At 47.6% G+C, this 17,181-nt stretch overlaps 1 protein-coding gene across 1 annotated transcript in view; it reads left to right on the top strand.

Moving 5' to 3' along the window:
- Positions 1 to 10,312, top strand: part of LOC311324190 (transforming growth factor beta-1-induced transcript 1 protein-like) — a gene marked incomplete at both ends in the record, with an annotated part of 14,486 nt that extends 4,174 nt beyond the window's left edge. Inside the window, 9 exons of the mRNA XM_084456591.1 lie at positions 591 to 652; positions 1,181 to 1,317; positions 1,655 to 1,730; positions 2,169 to 2,253; positions 2,396 to 2,578; positions 5,769 to 5,942; positions 8,766 to 8,847; positions 9,435 to 9,583; positions 10,046 to 10,312. Of these exons, the coding sequence (XP_084312717.1) occupies positions 591 to 652; positions 1,181 to 1,317; positions 1,655 to 1,730; positions 2,169 to 2,253; positions 2,396 to 2,578; positions 5,769 to 5,942; positions 8,766 to 8,847; positions 9,435 to 9,583; positions 10,046 to 10,312 (1,215 nt within the window). The remainder of the gene's footprint in view (positions 1 to 590; positions 653 to 1,180; positions 1,318 to 1,654; positions 1,731 to 2,168; positions 2,254 to 2,395; positions 2,579 to 5,768; positions 5,943 to 8,765; positions 8,848 to 9,434; positions 9,584 to 10,045) is intronic.
- Positions 10,313 to 17,181: the final 6,869 nt, after the last annotated feature.

The raw sequence follows: 17,181 nt of genomic DNA on the forward strand, positions 1-17,181 counted from the left end.
TGTTTGAGGCTGCCTTTCTGTGTCTCAAGGTCCTAGCTAGTGATTGTAGGCTAGGTCGGAAAGGTACGTCTTGAGATCTTGCTTGAAGACCTCCGTTGTTTTGGCCCTTCTTAGGCACTCCGGCAGCGTGTTCCAGAGGTTGGGGGCATAGAAACTAAAAGCTGCCTCTCCGTGTTTCTTGGTCCTGGCTTTTGGAACTGTTAAAAGTGGCATGATGGACTGAAAGAAAGGAGTGATCTTGTGAAAGGAGTGATCTTGTGAAAGGAGTGATCTTGTGAAAGGAGTGATACTCTGAAAATAGTTATAGTGAAATAAGCAGTGGTTCACCTGGTCACCCCTGTTATAAAGAACTCTGATGGTTACTGTCATCAGGTGTAGTCTCATGATATCAGGTGTAGTCTCATGATATCAGGTGAAGTCTCATGATATCAGGTGTAGTCTCATGATATCAGGTGTAGTCTCATGATATCAGGTGAAGTCTCATGATATCAGGTGAAGTCTCATGATATCAGGTGTAGTCTCATGATATCAGGTGTAGTCTCATGATATCAGGTGTAGTCTCATGGTTCTCATGGTTCCTTTGATTTCAGACCGTCTCTGCAGCCATGAAGTCTAGCGGCCCTCAGAACCCGCCTCCGGACAAACTCTACAGGTAACAACCCCCCCCCCCCCCCACCCCCACCCTTCAGGTAACTCCCCCCCCCCCCCCCCACCCCCACCCTTCAGGTAAACCCCCACCACCACTTTTTACCAGTTAGATTAGATTTGATTTTGAATTAACGTCACTGTGATTTATGAGTTTAAGTTGTAGAGAAAAGACAGATGAAGACATGTTTTCTCTCTCTCAACCTCCCACTCTCTTTCTCATCCACCCCCTTTCTCTTTCCCTCCCTCTCTCTCTCTCTCTCCCTCTCTCTCCCTCTCTCTTTCTCGTCCACCCCCTTTCTCTTTCCCTCCCTCTCTCTCTCTCTCCCTCTCTCTTTCTCGTCCACCCCCTTTCTCTTTCCCTCCCTCTCTCTCTGTCTCTCCCTCTCTCTCCCTCTCTCTTTCTCATCCACCCCCTTTCTCTCTCTCGCTCTCTCTCTCTCTCTCTCTCTATCCCTCACTCTCTCTTTCTCATCCACCACCCTCTCTTTCCCTCCCTCTCTCTCTCACTCCCTCCCTCTCTCTCTCTCTCCAGTACAGTAAATAAGCCTCGGTCGCCCCGCGCGGCAGACCCCCCCCCGGCCTTCTCGTCGTCCTCGGTGTTGGGGGGGGGTCTCAGTGAGCTGGACCACCTGCTGCAGGAGCTGAACGCCACGCAGTTCAACATCACAGGTCAGCCGGGCCTCAGAGAGCACAGACCTCGGAATGAGTAATCCTGCTGACAGACGTACCTGTTCTGATTGGTGGTACAGAGAGCCTGCTCATGCCCTGTTCTGATTGGTGGTACAGAGAGCCTGCTCATGCCCTGTTCTGATTGGTGGTACAGAGAGCCTGCTCATGCCCTGTTCTGATTGGTGGTACAGAGAGCCTGCTCATGCCCTGTTCTGATTGGTGGTACAGAGAGCCTGCTCATGCCCTGTTCTGATTGGTGGTACAGAGAGCCTGCTCATGCCCTGTTCTGATTGGTGGTACAGAGAGCCTGCTCATGCCCTGTTCTGATTGGTGGCAGATGAGATCCTGGCCCAGTTTCCCACCAGTAAGAAGGATGATAAGAGTTCCAGGGACAAGGCCACGCCCACCTCCAGGTACCTCATATCTGTGTTGTCATAAGTACTGATTTTGACAGGACACTTCTCTCCAAATCCTATTTTATGTGGAAACCATCAACCCACCTGCATATGATGCAGACATATTTTTGTTTGGTGGATAGGAACGTGGTGATGATGGAGCTGGATCTACAGAGTAATCTCTTCATGATGTGGTGCTCTCTCCTCTCCTCTCCTCTCTTCTCCACCTCTCCTCCTTCTCTCCTCTCTTCTCTTTTCCTCCCCTCTCCTTTCTTCTCTTCTCTTCTCCTCCTCTCCTCCTCCCCTCCTCTCCTTCTCTCCTCTCTCCTCTCCTCCTCTCCTCCTCTCCTCCCCTCCTCTCCTTCTCTCCTCTCCTCTCCTCTCCTCTCCTCTCCTCTCCTCTCCTCTCCTCTCCTCTCCTCTCCTCTCCTCTCCTCTCCTCTCCTCTCTCCTCAGCTCGGTGAAGCCATCAGCCACCTCGGCCACACTGGAGCTGGACAAGCTCATGGCCTCTCTGTCCGACTTCAGAGTCCAGAGCACAGTGAGTCACACACACACACACACACACACACACACTGCTTGCCACTTTCACTCAGTTAATTTAATTTAGAAGCGTTTCAAGACTCAGCGCTGGAATGTGTGTCATGTGTCCTCGCTGTCCTGCTCTCCAACCCTCCTATTAGCCAGTTGCACCTGTCAATCCCCTGGTCACGCTACCACAGCAGCCGGACCCGCCCCCACAGGCCTCATCCGGAGGCTCATTGGACAGCATGCTGGGGCTCCTCCAATCGGATCTGAGCAGACAGGGGGTTCCCACCTCCTCCAAGGGTAACTGCTCCGCCTGCCAGAAGCCGGTCGTGGGACAGGTAAGCCCCGCCCCTCACCACTTCAGACCATGAGATCACGCGCAGGTATGGATTCAGAGAGGTGAGGCGTGGGAGCTAGTCTGTATCAGAGAGGTGAGGCGTGGAGCTAGTCTGTATCAGAGAGGTGAGGCGTGGGAGCTAGTCTGTATCAGAGAGGTGAGGCGTGGAGCTAGTCTGTATCAGAGAGGTGAGGCGGGGGAGCTAGTCTGTATCAGAGAGGTGAGGCGTGGAGCTAGTCTGTATCAGAGAGGTCAGGCGTGGGAGCTAGTCTGTATCAGAGAGGTGAGGCGTGGAGCTAGTCTGTATCAGAGAGGTGAGGCGTGGAGCTAGTCTGTATCAGAGAGGTGAGGCGTGGAGCTAGTCTGTATCAGAGAGGTGAGGCGTGGAGCTAGTCTGTATCAGAGAGGTGAGGCGTGGAGCTAGTCTGTATCAGAGAGGTGAGGCGGGGGAGTTAGTCTGTATCAGAGAGGTGAGGCGTGGAGCTAGTCTGTATCAGAGAGGTGAGGCGGGGGAGCTAGTCTGTATCAGAGAGGTGAGGCGTGGAGCTAGTCTGTATCAGAGAGGTGAGGCGTGGGAGCTAGTCTGTATCAGAGAGGTGAGGCGTGGAGCTAGTCTGTATCAGAGAGGTGAGGCGTGGAGCTAGTCTGTATCAGAGAGGTGAGGCGTGGAGCTAGTCTGTATCAGAGAGGTGAGGCGGGGGAGTTAGTCTGTATCAGAGAGGTGAGGCGTGGAGCTAGTCTGTATCAGAGAGGTGAGGCGTGGAGCTAGTCTGTATCAGAGAGGTGAGGCGGGGGAGTTAGTCTGTATCAGAGAGGTGAGGCGTGGAGCTAGTCTGTATCAGAGAGGTGAGGCGGGGGAGCTAGTCTGTATCAGAGAGGTGAGGCGGGGGAGCTAGTCTGTATCAGAGAGGTGAGGCGTGGGAGCTAGTCTGTATCAGAGAGGTGAGGCGTGGAGCTAGTCTGTATCAGAGAGGTGAGGCGTGGAGCTAGTCTGTATCAGAGAGGTGAGGCGTGGGAGCTAGTCTGTATCAGAGAGGTGAGGCGTGGAGCTAGTCTGTATCAGAGAGGTGAGGCGTGGAGCTAGTCTGTATCAGAGAGGTGAGGCGTGGGAGCTAGTCTGTATCAGAGAGGTGAGGCGTGGGAGCTAGTCTGTATCAGAGAGGTGAGGCGTGGGAGCTAGTCTGTATCAGAGAGGTGAGGCGTGGGAGATAGTCTGTATCAGAGAGGTGAGGCGTGGAGCTAGTCTGTATCAGAGAGGTGAGGCGTGGAGCTAGTCTGTATCAGAGAGGTGAGGCGTGGAGCTAGTCTGTATCAGAGAGGTGAGGCGTGGAGCTAGTCTGTATCAGAGAGGTGAGGCGTGGAGCTAGTCTGTATCAGAGAGGTGAGGCGTGGAGCTAGTCTGTATCAGAGAGGTGAGGCGTGGGAGCTAGTCTGTATCAGAGAGGTGAGGCGTGGGAGCTAGTCTGTATCAGAGAGGTGAGGCGTGGGAGCTAGTCTGTATCAGAGAGGTGAGGCGTGGGAGATAGTCTGTATCAGAGAGGTGAGGCGTGGAGCTAGTCTGTATCAGAGAGGTGAGGCGTGGAGCTAGTCTGTATCAGAGAGGTGAGGCGTGGAGCTAGTCTGTATCAGAGAGGTGAGGCGTGGAGCTAGTCTGTATCAGAGAGGTGAGGCGTGGAGCTAGTCTGTATCAGAGAGGTGAGGCGTGGAGCTAGTCTGTATCAGAGAGGTCAGGCGTGGAGCTAGTCTGTATCAGAGAGGTGAGGCGTGGGAGCTAGTCTGTATCAGAGAGGTCAGGCGTGGAGCTAGTCTGTATCAGAGAGGTGAGGCGTGGAGCTAGTCTGTATCAGAGAGGTGAGGCGTGGGAGCTAGTCTGTATCAGAGAGGTGAGGCGGGGGAGCTAGTCTGTATCAGAGAGGTGAGGCGTGGAGCTAGTCTGTATCAGAGAGGTGAGGCGTGGAGCTAGTCTGTATCAGAGAGGTGAGGCGTGGAGCTAGTCTGTATCAGAGAGGTGAGGCGTGGAGCTAGTCTGTATCAGAGAGGTGAGGCGTGGAGCTAGTCTGTATCAGAGAGGTGAGGCGTGGGAGCTAGTCTGTATCAGAGAGGTGAGGCGTGGGAGCTAGTCTGTATCAGAGAGGTGAGGCGTGGAGCTAGTCTGTATCAGAGAGGTGAGGCGGGGGAGCTAGTCTGTATCAGAGAGGTCAGGCGTGGAGCTAGTCTGTATCAGAGAGGTGAGGCGTGGGAGCTAGTCTGTATCAGAGAGGTGAGGCGTGGAGCTAGTCTGTATCAGAGAGGTGAGGCGGGGGAGCTAGTCTGTATCAGAGAGGTGAGGCGTGGAGCTAGTCTGTATCAGAGAGGTGAGGCGTGGAGCTAGTCTGTATCAGAGAGGTGAGGCGGGGGAGCTAGTCTGTATCAGAGAGGTGAGGCGTGGAGCTAGTCTGTATCAGAGAGGTGAGGCGTGGAGCTAGTCTGTATCAGAGAGGTGAGGCGTGGGAGCTAGTCTGTATCAGAGAGGTGAGGCGTGGGAGCTAGTCTGTATCAGAGAGGTGAGGCAGGGGAGCTAGTCTGTATCAGAGAGGTGAGGCGTGGGAGCTAGTCTGTATCAGAGAGGTGAGGCGTGGGAGCTAGTCTGTATCAGAGAGGTGAGGCGTGGAGCTAGTCTGTATCAGAGAGGTGAGGCGGGGGAGCTAGTCTGTATCAGAGAGGTGAGGCGGGGGAGCTAGTCTGTATCAGAGAGGTCAGGCGGGGGAGCTAGTCTGTATCAGAGAGGTGAGGCGTGGAACTAGTCTGTATCAGAGAGGTGAGGCGTGGAGCTAGTCTGTATCAGAGAGGTGAGGCGTGGAGCTAGTCTGTAATCTGGGATGGATTATTATCAAGATGGGAGACGGAGGTATGAGGGCTTAAGGGTGGCCTTCTCCAAGATGTGCTTTGTGTTAGGGTGCTTTGTGTTAGGGTGCTTTGTGTTAGGGTGCTTTGTGTTAGGGTGCTTTGTGTTAGGGTGCTTTGTGTTAGTGTGCTTTGTGTTAGGGTGCTTTGTGTTAGTGTGCTTTGTGTTATTGTGCTTTGATGACGATGTGTGTTTGTGTGTTGTGGCTTCTTCTTCTTCTTTAAAAAAAAAATATTATTATTAATTATTACAGCTGTACACTGTCTGTGCATATGTGTGACCTTTGCCCCCGGGCGGGGTCATGCAGGTGGTGGCGGCGCTGGGGCGGGTGTGGCACCCGGAGCACTTCGTGTGCATGGAGTGTGAGATGGAGCTGGGAAGCCGCAACTTCTTTGAGAAGGACGGACGGCCGTACTGCGAGGCCGACTACTTCACACTCTACTCCCCCCACTGCGCACAGTGCAACAAGCCCATACTCAACGTGAGAGTGTGTGTGTGTGTGTACTCTCTAGTATATGGTGTGTGTGTGTGTGTGTACTCTGTAGTATATGGTGTGTGTGTGTGTGTACTCTGTAGTATATGGTGTGTGTGTGTGTGTGTGTGTGTGTGTGTGTGTGTACTCTCTAGTATATGGTGTGTGTGTGTGTGTGTGTGTGTGTGTACTCTCTAGTATATGGTGTGTGTGTGTGTGTGAGTGTGTACTCTGTAGTATATGGTGTGTGTGTGTGTGTGTGTGTGTGTGTGTGTGTACTCTCTAGTATAAGGTGTGTGTGTGTGTGTGTGTGTGTGTACTCTCTAGTATATGGTGTGTGTGTGTGTGTACTCTAGTATATGGTGTGTGTGTGTGTATGTGTGTGTACTCTCTAGTATATGGTGTGTGTGTGTGTGTACTCTAGTATATGGTGTGTGTGTGTGTGTGTACTCTCTAGTATATGGTGTGTGTATGTGTGTGTGTACTCTCTAGTATACGGTGTGTGTGTGTGTGTACTCTCTAGTACATGGTGTGTGTGTGTACTCTCTAGTATATGGTGTGTGTGTGTGTGTGTGTGTACTCTCTAGTATATGGTGTGTGTGTGTGTGTGTACTCTCTAGTATATGGTGTGTGTATGTGTGTGTGTACTCTCTAGTATATGGTGTGTGTGTGTGTGTACTCTCTAGCATATGGTGTGTGTGTGTGTACTCTCTAGTATATGGTGTGTGTGTGTGTGTGTGTGTGTGTGTGTGTGTGTACTCTCTAGTATATGGTGTGTGTACTCTGTAGTATATGGTGTGTGTGTGTGTGTGTGTACTCTCTAGTATATGGTGTGTGTGTGTGTGTGTGTGTGTGTACTCTCTAGTATATGGTATGTGTGTGTGTGTACTCTCTAGTATATGGTGTGTGTGTGTGTGTGTACTCTCTAGTATATGGTGTGTGTGTGTGTGTGTGTGTGTGTGTACTCTCTAGTATATGGTGTGTGTACTCTGTAGTATATGGTGTGTGTGTGTGTACTCTCTAGTATATGGTGTGTGTGTGTGTGTGTGTGTGTACTCTCTAGTATATGGTATGTGTGTGTATGTACTCTCTAGTATATGGTGTGTGTGTGTGTGTGTGTGTGTGTGTGTGTACTCTCTAGTATATGGTGTGTGTGTGTGTGTGTGTGTGTGTGTACTCTCTAGTATATGGTGTGTGTGTGTGTGTGTGAGTGTGTACTCTGTAGTATATGGTGTGTGTGTGTGTGTGTGTGTGTGTGTACTCTCTAGTATAAGGTGTGTGTGTGTGTGTGTGTGTACTCTCTAGTATATGGTGTGTGTGTGTGTGTGTACTCTAGTATATGGTGTGTGTGTGTGTGTATGTGTGTGTACTCTCTAGTATATGGTGTGTGTGTGTGTGTACTCTCTAGTATATGGTGTGTGTGTGTGTGTGTACTCTCTAGTATATGGTGTGTGTATGTGTGTGTGTACTCTCTAGTATATGGTGTGTGTGTGTGTGTGTGTACTCTCTAGTACATGGTGTGTGTGTGTGTACTCTCTAGTATATGGTGTGTGTGTGTGTGTGTGTGTGTGTGTGTGTACTCTCTAGTATATGGTGTGTGTGTGTGTGTGTGTGTGTACTCTCTAGTATATGGTGTGTGTATGTGTGTGTGTACTCTCTAGTATATGGTGTGTGTGTGTGTGTGTGTACTCTCTAGTATATGGTGTGTGTGTGTGTGTGTACTCTCTAGTATATGGTGTGTGTGTGTGTGTGTACTCTCTAGTATATGGTGTGTGTACTCTGTAGTATATGGTGTGTGTGTGTGTGTGTGTGTACTCTCTAGTATATGGTGTGTGTGTGTGTGTGTGTGTGTGTGTACTCTAGTATATGGTATGTGTGTGTGTGTACTCTCTAGTATATGGTGTGTGTGTGTGTGTGTACTCTCTAGTATATGGTGTGTGTGTGTGTGTGTGTGTGTACTCTCTAGTATATGGTGTGTGTACTCTGTAGTATATGGTGTGTGTGTGTGTGTGTGTACTCTCTAGTATATGGTGTGTGTGTGTGTGTGTGTGTACTCTCTAGTATATGGTATGTGTGTGTGTGTACTCTCTAGTATATGGTGTGTGTGTGTGTACTCTCTAGTATATGGTGTGTGTGTGTGTGTACTCTCTAGTATATGGTGTGTGTGTACTCTCTAGTATATGGTGTGTGTGTACTCTCTAGTATATGGTGTGTGTGTGTACTCTCTAGTATATGGTGTGTGTGTGTACTCTCTAGTATATGGTGTGTGTGTGTGTACTCTCTAGTATATGGTGTGTGTGTACTCTCTAGTATATGGTGTGTGTGTACTCTCTAGTATATGGTGTGTGTGTGTGTACTCTCTAGTATATGGTGTGTGTGTGTACTCTCTAGTATATGGTGTGTGTGTGTGTGAGTACTCTCTAGTATATGGTGTGTGTGTGTGTGTACTCTCTAGTATATGGTGTGTGTGTGTACTATCTAGTATATGGTGTGTGTGTGTGTGTGTGTGTGTGTACTCTCTAGTATATGGTGTGTGTGTGTGTGTGTGTGTACTCTCTAGTATATGGTGTGTGTGTGTGTGTGTGTACTCTCTAGTATATGGTGTGTGTGTGTGTGTGTGTGTGTGTGTACTCTCTAGTATATGGTGTGTGAACGTGGTGCATGAGTATGAGCTCAGTGTCCGATCCAACAATAACATTTCGTGATTTAAGAGTTTTCTCTCTCACCACTTATTCATTTATTTACTCAAATACCCACCTTAGTTATAAAAACTTAACAAACCTGCTTTTGCTACTTGAACCTATAAACTTATTTTCTGTTTTCCTCATTTAGAAAATGGTCACCGCCCTGGACAAGAATTGGCACCCAGAGTGTTTCTGTTGTGTCAAATGCACCCGGGCATTTGGGGAGGAAGGTAATAAACGTTGCACACTTCCTGTCTGGGAGGAGGAGGCCCTGGAGGAGGGCCCTCTGTGGCGTTGGGTGTGGTGGGCGTGTCCTGGGCGGGGCGTCGGGTGTGGTTGGCGTGTCCTGGGCGGGGCGTGGTGGGCGTGTCCTGGGCGGGGCGTCGGGCGTGTCCTGGGCGGGGCGTTGGGTGTGGTGGGCGTGTCCTGGGCGGGGCGTCGGGTGTGGTGGGCGTGTCCTGGGCGGGGGGCGTGTCCTGGACGGGGCGTCGGGCGTGGTGGGCGTGTCCTGGGCGGGGCATTGGGTGTGGTGGGCGTGTCCTGGGCGGGCGTGGTGGGCGTGTCCTGGGCAGGCAGGCCTTTGGACATCTATAACGCCTTGCTGCTCGCAATGTTGTTTTTTTCTGTTCTGTGTCGTTTTAATTTTGTCTCGTGTTGTATTGCCATTTTAATTTATTACTGTAAAGCACTCTGTGTATCCGTGCTGTGAAGAGCGCTATATAAATAAAGCTTACTTACTTACTGGGCGGGGCGTCGGGCGTGGTGGGCGTGTTCTGCATGGTGCATGGCTGACCCTGTCTCCCCCGCGTCTCCGCAGGGTTCCACGACCGCGAGGGCCAGCAGTACTGTCAGCAGTGCTTCCTGTCTCTGTTCGCCTCGCGCTGCCAGGGCTGCTCCCAGCCCATCCTGGAGAACTACATCTCAGCGCTCAACTCCCTGTGGCACCCCCAGTGCTTCGTGTGCAGGGTGAGTGTGCGTAGGAACGCCATCCTCCTCTAGCTGGCTGTTCTATAGTGTGTATGTACTATAGTGTATTATGGTGTACTATGGTGTACTCTAGAAGTTGACTTGTCTGCAGCAGCCATATATAAAGGAACTTAAAGTAGGCCGAAAACCCTCAAATACATCCACCATTGTCCTTAGCTAGCCCTAACCCTGTTCTCTCCGTGTCCAGGAGCTAGCCATAATCCTAACCCTGTTCTCTCTGTGTCCAGGAGCTAGCCCTAATCCTTACCCTGTTCTCTCTGTGTCCAGGAGATAGCCCTAACCCTAACCCTGTTCTCTTTGTGTCCAGGAGATAGCCCTAACCCTGTTCTCTTTGTGTCCAGGAGCTAGCCCTAACCCTGTTCTCTTTGTGTCCAGGAGCTAGCCCTAACCCTGTTCTCTTTGTGTCCAGGAGCTAGCCCTAACCCTGTTCTCTGTCTCCAGGAGTGCTACAGTCCCTTTGTCAACGGGAGCTTCTTCGAGCATGAGGGCCAGCCGCTGTGTGAGGCCCACTACCACCAGTCGCGCGGCAGCATGTGCCAGGCCTGCCAGCAGCCAATCCTGGGCCGCTGCGTCACCGCCATGGGCGCCAAGTTCCACCCGCACCACCTGGTCTGCCACTTCTGCCTCAAGCCCCTGAGCAAGGGCTGCTTCAAGGAGCAGGAGAACAAGCCTTACTGCCACCCCTGCTTCATCAAGCTCTTCGGCTGAGGAACCAGGACCCCTCTGCCCCCCAAACCTCCTGTACCATCCAGCCCCAAGCTCTCCTCCAGACCAGGAACCAGGACCCCTCCGCCCGTCAAACCTCCTGTACCATCCAGCCCCAAGCTCTCCTCCAGACCAGGAACCAGGAACCAGGACCCCTCCACCCGTCAAACCTCCTGTACCATCCAGCCCCAAGCTCTCCTCCAGACCAGGAACCAGGAACCAGGACCCCTCCGCCCCCCAAACCTCCTGTACCATCCAGCCCCAAGCTCTCCTCCAGACCAGGAACCAGGACCCCTCCGCCCCCCAAACCTCCTGTACCATCCAGCCCCAAGCTCTCCTCCAGACCAGGAACCAGGACCCCTCCGCCCCTCAAACCTCCTGTACCATCCAGCCCCAAGCTCTCCTCCAACCCCACGCTCTCCTGTAGGCCGGAATTTGAAAGAATCTCTGTCAAATCATGTCTGTGGGGAGAGAATAAGAGAGAGAGTAGAGCTGGTCTCTTTCTGGTCTTTTTTTTTTTAAGTCAATGTTGGGGAAATTGGGGAGGAAAAATTAAGTTGTCAGGGAAAAGACATTCCAGTTAAATTCTGAAATGACCACTTTTAGATTGATGGTTCGAAATGCCAACATGACAGAGGCCAAGATAAACATAAGATATGAGTGAGACTAAGATAAACATAAGATATGTCCATATAGTGAGACTAAGCCATGTTTAAAACATTTAAAGAATGTGTTTGTGCCGATTATCCATAGTCCATTGTTCCATGCCCGGGAGAAATGTTTGGAGCTTGGCTTAAATGACGCATCTCTCTCGCTCTGTAGTCATTGCAAAGAAAATTAATTTATTGTTCCAAATCCATAGTTTTCCATATTCGTCCAAAAATAAACTTACAAAAACCAATGCTCTAATACAGATACGGAGAGTATGGTCAAATTAAGGTGTTGAACCACACTCCTCTCTTTCACCTTGGCCTACCCAATTCAACTTCCCCTTGTCCTATATAGACACACCCCTTGACCTCTCTATCCTGTCCTCAGGAATCCAACTCAAAAGGACATTAGGCACATGAAACAAAACAAACAACAATAACACAAAACCATCACTCATCCAAGGCCATACCGCAAAACATAAACCATAAATATTCAATGAAAATGGCTGTAACATTCCGGCCCCTAATTTTTGTAAAACAAATAAATACCAATTTCATACATCAGCCATTGTTGTTCACTTATAGTATAGAGAGTGTAATTACTACATTCATATAAACATTAATCACTCTCATATCATTATCATTCATTGCAAAATTATCACATTTCACATTTACATGTCTTTTCGAATGTCCATTCTCCTTGCGTGTAGGCATATGCGTTTGTGTGTGCATGTGTGTGTACTGTATGCATGTACGCTTGTATGTGTGTACGCAAGAGTCCAAAAAGAAAGTGTCCATCAAAAACTCAAAAAGCTCTTCAGGCACAAAGCCCATGATAGTTAAAGTCCATAATTTCAATAGATTTTAAAGGAACATATTCATATGCATCTACTGTACATTTATAAGTGCATTACATTATACCTTTTTATACAGCATGTATTCAAGGGTATCTCAAGATCAACTTAAATGTACGATTTACAATATTCAGCCTCCAATTACACATTCTGCCATACAGGACCTTAAAGTTGTCCTACTCGGCTTCAATCAAAAGGCGTATCTTAGTAACGGGCCTTTCGAGCTCATTTCTTTGTGTCCTAACACGTACTCTACGCACAAACCCCTTATGATCCTTCATAGTCTCTATAATGCGTCCCAGAGTCCATGAGTTCCTGGGGGTAGACTCATCGACTATAAGGACAAGGTCCCCAACCAGGAAGCTTTGGCGGGGCTTGTTCCTCTTGCTTCCTTTTTTAAATCCAATCTCCTTGATTCTGTAACCTTTTTTTTATTTTTTATATAAAGTCTTGGACATTTTGAAGCTGTTGCATTAGTTTCCTCTGTGCCTTCTGAAGTTTTCCTTTTCATCCTGGGAGCAAGTGAGAACGGCTTCTGCTTCAAAAGATCAAACATGATTTGCTTGGGGACTCCACCCAAATATTTGGTAAAACTAGCTACTTCAATCATCACACCCTTCGTCAATAAGGATGGATCTAGCTTCTGTCCTGCCCAACACTTTGATTTTAGTCTAAGGTCCAGACCAATTTCCCAACACAAGGGGTAAAGGTCCCTCGTTGTCTCTGTTGTTGATGGCTCAGTCAGGGATTGGCCCTCAGTAGGTCCGGGCACCGTTTCATTTTCTAACATGGTCTCTCCAGGTGGTGTTCCAGGGAGGGAATTTATGTCAGACAAAACGGTTGTTTGTGCATAAGGTGTATCCCTCCAAATGTCTGGAGAGTTTCTCTTATCCTCTTCCAGCCTTTTAGTTACATCATATTTATGCATATGGACCATGTCAGCGTTTCCGTTTCCAGTAAGACACCAAAGGGGTTCCATTTCATTCGTTGTTGGGGGAGAGGAGAGATTTTCGACTTTAATATCTGGAACTTGTGTAGCACCCTCATTGTTTGTTGGCTCTGACTATCTCCCTATCGCATTGCACTGCCCCTACTGGTAATAGGCCGAAATCCTTCTGGATTTCTACAAGGGAAATGCATAACCAAGGCTCAATATGGAAGGGCAGTTCATCCTCATAATTCTCGCTCTCCACAAATGTTTTACTTGTTTCTGTGTTCTGAGCATGTGGCTGGCTCATTGACCAAACCTTCTAAATCTGACCTCCAGGGGACATAACACATCTGACTCCTCTAGGGGACATAACACATCTGACTCTTCTAGGGGACATAACACATCTGACTCTTCTAGGGGACATAACACATCTGACTCTTCTAGGGGACATAACACATCTGACTCCTCTAGGGGACATAACACATCTGACTCTTCTAGGGGGCATAACACATCTGACTCTTCTAGGGGACATAACACATCTGACTCTTCTAGGGGACATAACAAATCTGACTCCTCTAGGGGACATAACACATCTGACTCCTCTAGGGGACATAACACATCTGACTCCTCTAGGGGACATAACAAATCTGACTCCTCTAGGGGGCATAACAAATCTGACTCCTCTAGGGGACATAACAAATCTGACTCTTCTAGGGGACATAACAAATCTGACTCCTCTAGGGGGCATAAGAAAGAGAGTTCCTCTTCCTGGCCAGACATTGCAGCATTAGCTCTGAGTAGGACGTCATGTCTGTGGTGCATCTTCTTACATCCTCAGGACTTTGTCTTCCTTGACAATATAATGCTTTTGCTTTCAGTTTGGCTTGTTCCTTGAAGTCATGGTTGTTCTGTTGTATTAACAGGTTTTCCAAGCTGGCAATGGATATTCTGTTGACTTGAACAGTAGAGTCACTGCCATTTCCACTTTCCTCAATGCCAAGTGGGCCATTGATAACCCAGCCAAGAAGAGTTTTGACAGCATATGGTCCACTACCTACACTGTTAATTATTTTCCAGGGTTCTAAAGCTCTTGGAGCATTGACTCCTATTAGTAGCCCAATGCTTGCATCAATTGGTGTCAACTCAACCTCCTCAAGGTAAGACAATTTTCTTAAATCCTTTTCTTTTGGAATATTGTCATGTGTTACTGGGATTGATTTTTGCGTAAAAATATCAGGCAGCTTGAGAAACGTGTCACTGTCTAATGCAGCTACTTCCATACCGGAAATTCTATAACTGGATATTGCCTTTTCTTGACCCATTGTCTTTAAAAGTATCTCTGTCTTTTTACCAGGGGCGTGAAGCTGCATGGACAACTCCTCAGTGCAAAATGTTGCTGAGCTCCCTGGGTCTAGGAAAGCATATGTTTGAATGTGCTTCGTTCCTTTTTCCAATTTAACTGTGATTGGAATGACAGGCACGATTGCCAGCGCGCACTCTTTGATTCCGGCCCCAGTATAACTACGAGTTGCCATAGAGACAAGAGCATCAGATGCTTTTCTTTGATTCTCCTTTGTTATATGCAACATTGTAGGATGTTTTTGTTTACATACATCACAAGTCATACGCTTCTGACAACTCCTACTCATGTGCCCTCTCTCTAAGCACCCAAAACATATTCCTTTAGTTTTCAAGAACTCCACCTTCTCGTTATTTGATTTGGTTTGAAGTGCTTCGCATACTTCCATCGGATGTTTTTTGTTACAAAACAAGCAGGGCTTTGTGAAGGCACTTGAACTACTGATTGCAGGTGAGGCTTGCTTGTTGTGATGTGGTTGCACCTTTTCTTGCTCAGCCATTGACATTGTTGAAACAGCTGTAGCAAAACTGCTCCCCCTGCTGGTAGATTTTGAAAATGCTTTGTGTTGCACTTTTGAGTCTGAGGCTTTGGTCAATGAACAGTGGATTTCTCCAAAGATTGGATCCAGCATGATTCGAGACTGTTTGTCAATAAAAGCAAGTACATCCTCAAATGTGGCTCTCTTTTTGTGCTTGTCATGAATGCCACAGGCTATTTATCTCCATTTTTCACGAAACTTAAAAGGTAGCTTTGACACAATGATCCTCATATTGGAGGGTGCTTCAAGATCTTTTACACAGTCCATCTCCTGCATTGTGTTGTAACAGCTTTTCAGAAAGATTGCATACGACCTTAAACCAGATGCATCCTCTGCCTTAATAGCAGGCCACTTCATTGCCTTGTCCATAAAAGCAGATGTGATTTTAATTTCATTTCCAAAATGCCATTCCAGTTGTTCCTTGGCTTCCTTGTATCCTACACCTGGTGGCATGTGAAAACAACTGCGCACGAGCTTCCTTGGTTCTCCTGAGGTGTATTGTTCCAAGTAGTACAGCCTTTGCTGCATATCCTCCGTTTTGGTTTCAATGGTTTGTTCAATGGCTTTAATGAAAGATCTGAACTGCAGTGGGTCACCATGAAAGACGGGGATTTCTCTTTGTGGAAGTTGAGACATTAAACTTTGTTTCACCAGCAGTTTTGTAATTTCATTTTGCCTTGTCATGACATCAGCAAGAGAATCGACCCTTGGAGTCTCCGTTTCCATTGCGCGTTGGACACGCCTATCGGTTTGGAATGGGGTTATGCTTTGCACCTCTGATTCAACCTGAAATGTGGAGGTCTTAGAGATATTTTGGTCAGGGTTAATTATTTCCTTGGTTTGAACCTTTTTTGCTGTCGTTGGAACAATATACTCAGTTGACGAACTTGCGCGGCTACCCATTTCCGTGCGTAAAAACTGAGACTCCGACAGCACTTTTATTTTAGCTTCAGCCTCAGCTAACTTAAACTTAAAATGCAGACTTTATTTTTTTGCTTTTATTCGCGTTTCCTCCATGTCTAACTCCAGTTGTGCATCCAGTGTTCCTTGTTGCGCCTCTAGTATGGCGCGTTGAACTCGGGAGAGCGCAGCAGACGCTTTACTGCGCTGCTAGAGGATTTACTCGCGGCCTTTACTGAAGTCTGTGAAACGCTATCAAGTGGCCATATTTCAGATTCAGTGACAACATCCTTTTGGTGGTGCAATTCTTTCTCCTCTTTCTCGGGTTCAGATTCTACCTTATCAGCATTAAACCAAAATTTAACATCACGTAGGAACTGCTTGAAACGCAACAGTTTAGGTTCGTACCAATCGTTGTGGTCGAATTCTTTTTCATCTTCGGGCAATAAGGACTGGACAGTCACTTGCAATTCCATAAACTCAGCTAGGTACTCATTAAAAATATCAACGTGTTGTTTTACCAGTTCATTTGTGTTGGGCTGATTCCATAAGCGCATTTATTTCATTGCATTTACGAGGGAGAACCCCCAACTTCCCTCGCCGCGTTGCCATTCGTTTATAAAGTTATTTCTCTCTCTACCACCATCTCACCCGTTTCACCCTGTTGCTCCATAGTTTCTTTATTTATTTAGCACTTTTAGGGCGCGATCAACATTTGGGTTTCAAAGTTCTTCAGGGTTGAACCCAGCGCTTCCCTGTTGTCCAAACAAACAGTTTGAGCGCAGCGGCATAGGCTGTAATATAGGCCTACTCACGGATAGTTCCAAACATAAGCTCTTTTTCCTTTCCAATAATCCAAGTTCCAGAAATCCAAATGTCGTCATTCAATACACCTTTTAATTTGACTTTGTTTGTGCCGATCCATAGTCCATTGTTCCATGCCCGGGAGAAATGTTTGGAGCTTGGCTTAAATGACGCACCTCTCTCGCTCTGTAGTCGTTGCAAATACAATTTATTTATTGTTCCAAATCCATAGTTTTCCATATTCGTCCAAAAATAAACTTACAAAAACCAATGCTCTAATACAGATACGGAGAGTATGGTCAAATTAAGGTGTTGAACCACACTCCTCTCTTTCACCTTGGCCTACCCAATTCAACTTCCCCTTGTCCTATATAGACACACCCCTTGACCTCTCTATCCTGTCCTCGGGAATCCAACTCAAAAGGACATTAGGCACATGAAACAAAACAAACAACAATAACACAAAACCATCACTCATCCAAGGCCATACCTCAAAACATAAACATTCAATGAAAATGGCTGTAACAGAATGTTTTTCCTCAACAAAAAAAGAAAAAAATTGAAAGCGTTTATGATATTGTATGTACATTAATTACATACTGTGTTGATTCAAATTGAATATTGACCACTGAAGTATTCTACAAAAAGGATAGGAGACGAAGAGATTAATTCCAAAGTAGCCTAATGTTTGATGAAGAATGCAAGAAAACAGAGTGCAAGAAATACCCATTAATATATTTGCTTTATATTGCAAAACATATAATTGTCACTGCTAATGCACAGCCTATATCCGGTGTATTGTGTCTGTCAATTCTGTGGTTTAGTGAACTATCAT

This window comes from Borostomias antarcticus (assembly GCF_949987555.1).
Source record: "Borostomias antarcticus genome assembly, chromosome: 22".
NCBI lineage: Eukaryota > Metazoa > Chordata > Actinopteri > Stomiiformes > Stomiidae > Borostomias > Borostomias antarcticus.